The 3,102-nt window shown below is 41.8% G+C and overlaps 1 protein-coding gene across 1 annotated transcript; it reads right to left on the bottom strand.

Annotated features, from left to right (window-relative positions):
- Positions 1-837: 837 nt before the first annotated feature.
- On the bottom strand, positions 838-2,163 carry LOC108488278 (uncharacterized). The gene is made up of 2 exons (XM_017792567.1): positions 1,396-2,163; positions 838-1,314 (listed from the first exon to the last, which is right to left on the bottom strand). The coding sequence occupies exons 1-2, from the start codon at positions 2,161-2,163 to the stop codon at positions 838-840; spliced, it is 1,245 nt and encodes a 414-aa protein (XP_017648056.1).
- Between the last annotated feature and the right edge of the window lie 939 nt (positions 2,164-3,102).

Here is a 3,102-nt window from a genome sequence, read left to right as displayed (position 1 = left end):
AGTAGAGCTAATACTGATATGTGAGCCGGCTGCTTGCACAACTACTCGACTACACTATACTCGCTATGCTTAAGGAACTTCAGAAATTCCTTAGCCTTCTCCTCCTTTACCGGCTCCTTGACGGGCATTTCAACTTCTTTTTCCTTCTCCACACTAGTATTCCTTGTTTTTGTGGACTCCTCTCTGATGCCTACCGTATCATACCGCCTCCCACTTCGTGTATGGGAACCCTCAATTTGTACATCCTTGGAGGCACTGGCTACATCTTCTTTCTCCGGTAATGACACATGGCAATTATAACTCCATGGTACCCTTTTATTATCCTTATAAGGAAAGGATACAGGTTTATGTATTACGACCTTGGGCCTAGTTTGCGCTTCCACTTCATTACTCCCTGGCAAGGAAATAATAATTCTTGGCCGGCTGATTTCTCGTTGTTTATCTTCCAACGCATTTATTTCTCTTTTATAAGAGCTACCTTCAAAAACTTGCAGCTCTTTATTATCGATGAAGCCTTGCACCAAGGCTTTGAATTCTTCACAATTCTGGGTCTCATGACCCTCTTTTCCATGGAACTCACAGTAGTTCCTCATTTCTTTTCTTTCTTTCTCAGAGGTTATCATCCTTCTCTTCACCATCTCTTTCCAAATTACCCTCAAAAGCATTCTCACCTCAACAACATTTTCCTTGATTATTCCTTCCCTAGTTTCATCTATGGCATTCACTCATTGATTTCCATGATCTGGTAATGGATTTTCAGCACTAGGGGTACTAAAGAATCTCACAACCCCCATCTTAATAAGCCTCTCCACAGCCTTCTTGAATCCAGTGCAATTTTCAATTGAATGCCCCGGTATTCCCGCATGATATTCGTATTTTCAAGTGAAATGGAGTAATGGCGTGTGCATCGTATAAGCTTTGATAAAGCTCACGATATGTCACAGGGATAGGCATGAATTGTATCCTCTCTGAATTCTGTCTTGATCCTGATTCCTGTCTTTGAGCACTTTGCTGCCCACCCGTAGCCACTTTGGGCTGACTAACTGTGATTGCCTTCGAATTGAAGCTACTTGTGTTGTTCACCTCATTGTCTTTTCTTCTTGAGGCCGATCTTTTGGCTACTTCCCCCTCAATTTTTCTACCCTTTATGGCATTCTCAATCATTTCTCTTGCCTTGACTATGTCTGCAAAACTTTTGGTAGTGCTTCTAATCATGTGAGTAATGAATGGAGCCTTCAAAATGTTGATGAACAACATGGTGGTTTCTTTCTCCAATAGTGGTGGTTGAACCTGTATTGCCACCTCTCTCCATCTCTGTGCGTATTGCCTAAAATTTTCATTAGGCTTCTTTTCCATGTTTTGCAGGGTGATCCTATCAGGGGTCATGTCAGTCACATGATTGTACTGCTGCATGAAGGCTTTTGCAAGATCTTTCCCTGAACTTATTCTAGCCCGGCTCAACTGATTGTACCACCGGGCTGCCGCTCCTACTAAACTATCTTGGAAATAATGGATCAACAGCTGATCATTGTTTACGTGCCCGGTCATTCTTCTACAGAACATCGTAACATGAGCCACTGGGCAAGTAGTCCCGTTGTATTTTTCAAACTCTGGCATCTTAAATTTGTGAGGAAGAACCAAATCTGGGACAAAGCATAGATCTTTGGCATCAACTCCCTGATGCCCTTCAGCACTTTCTAAAGCCTTAAATTTCTCCTCCAGCCATCGGCAATGTTCTTCCAACTGTTTTGCAACCTCGGCTCTCAAATCTTCCTTTTCAGCTATATCTAAATTAGGAATGAGAGGATTGGTAGAGTTATCGCCTAAATTGAATCCCGAGCCAGTTGGGAAATTTATAGAGATCCCAGTATCAACTTGACCCTGTTGAGGCCTTACTGTGATAGACGGCCCACGAGGATATGCCTCAGGTTGAGTTCGTATGTGAGGTGGAGTGAAACCAGGAGGAGGATCCTCATTCTCTTCTCCAGAAATTGCCATGGGAGCCTTTCCCTTATTAGTGGCCCTCAGTAGTTGAGTCATCTCAGCCATCATGTTCTTCTGAGCTTCTAGCATATGCTCCCTCATATCGTTTTGCATTTTTGCCAATTGCTCTTGCAATTGGTCTTGCATGTCCTTCTGTAGCTGCTCAAATCTTTGATCCATATTCTTCGACTTAGCGCATGTACCGTAAGGATGTATTGCTTCCAGATTTCCTTTTTCTTACTCTCTTTCTCCCTTTATAATTTTAACTAATTAGAGTCTTTCTATAAACTTGAATGTATATGATGTAATGAAATGCAAATGCATGAATGCAAAAAGATGTCGATTTTGACTCAGTTTCATTTTAGAAAACGTTATTTAAGGAACAAAAATCTTTTTATAAAACGAATTACAAATACACTTTTACCCGTAGGCCTAGAGTCTTAACCCTATCTAATAACAATGCTAACTCTCGTCCTTTGTCAGACGATGACTCATACATCATACTCAGCGTTCTAGCTTGTGTTGCCAACTCCTGCAAGTGTTCAGCGACCTCTCGAATCTGAATTAAGGCCTCTCCCATGATGTGATCTCTATCTCCTACTTGACTCTGAAGATGGTGAAGTTCTCCCTTCCACTGTTCTTCTCTTGTCTCGAGCTGCTCAATCCGTGACTCACAGCCCTGTAGTGCTGCTTCTAACTCTCCAATGTTATGCTTCATATTCTTAATCTTGTCCAAGCTTGCCTTTAACTCAATTGCAGAGTTACGACTTCGGTAATGATGAAGGGATCGTCCAAGCTCTGACACCTTAACTTTTAACCCTTGATTTTTCTTTTCTAGGGCCTGATTACGAGACTGCATTTCTTGGAACTTTTTGTCCCAACACTCGACCTTGGCTCTTTCTTCTTGAATCTCTTGTTGCCATTGCTCTAAAGATCTCCCTAGTCCGACCCTTTTCAGTGTCATTTGAGCTTTCTTATAATGTGTCTTTAGGTCATCTCGATCTTCCTCGACCTTTCTCTTTTCCTTTTTCATCTTCTTGACTTCCATCTTTTGAACGGCAACATCGAGACTTAAGCACATTTTCTCCTCTTCGAGCTTCTCAATTCTCTTTTCTAGCT

The sequence above is a fragment of the Gossypium arboreum genome, chromosome 10 (assembly GCF_025698485.1).
Source record: "Gossypium arboreum isolate Shixiya-1 chromosome 10, ASM2569848v2, whole genome shotgun sequence".
Lineage (NCBI taxonomy): Eukaryota > Viridiplantae > Streptophyta > Magnoliopsida > Malvales > Malvaceae > Gossypium > Gossypium arboreum.
Note: the sequence above shows the minus strand (reverse complement) of the source record. Positions and strands in the feature narration are given on the sequence as shown.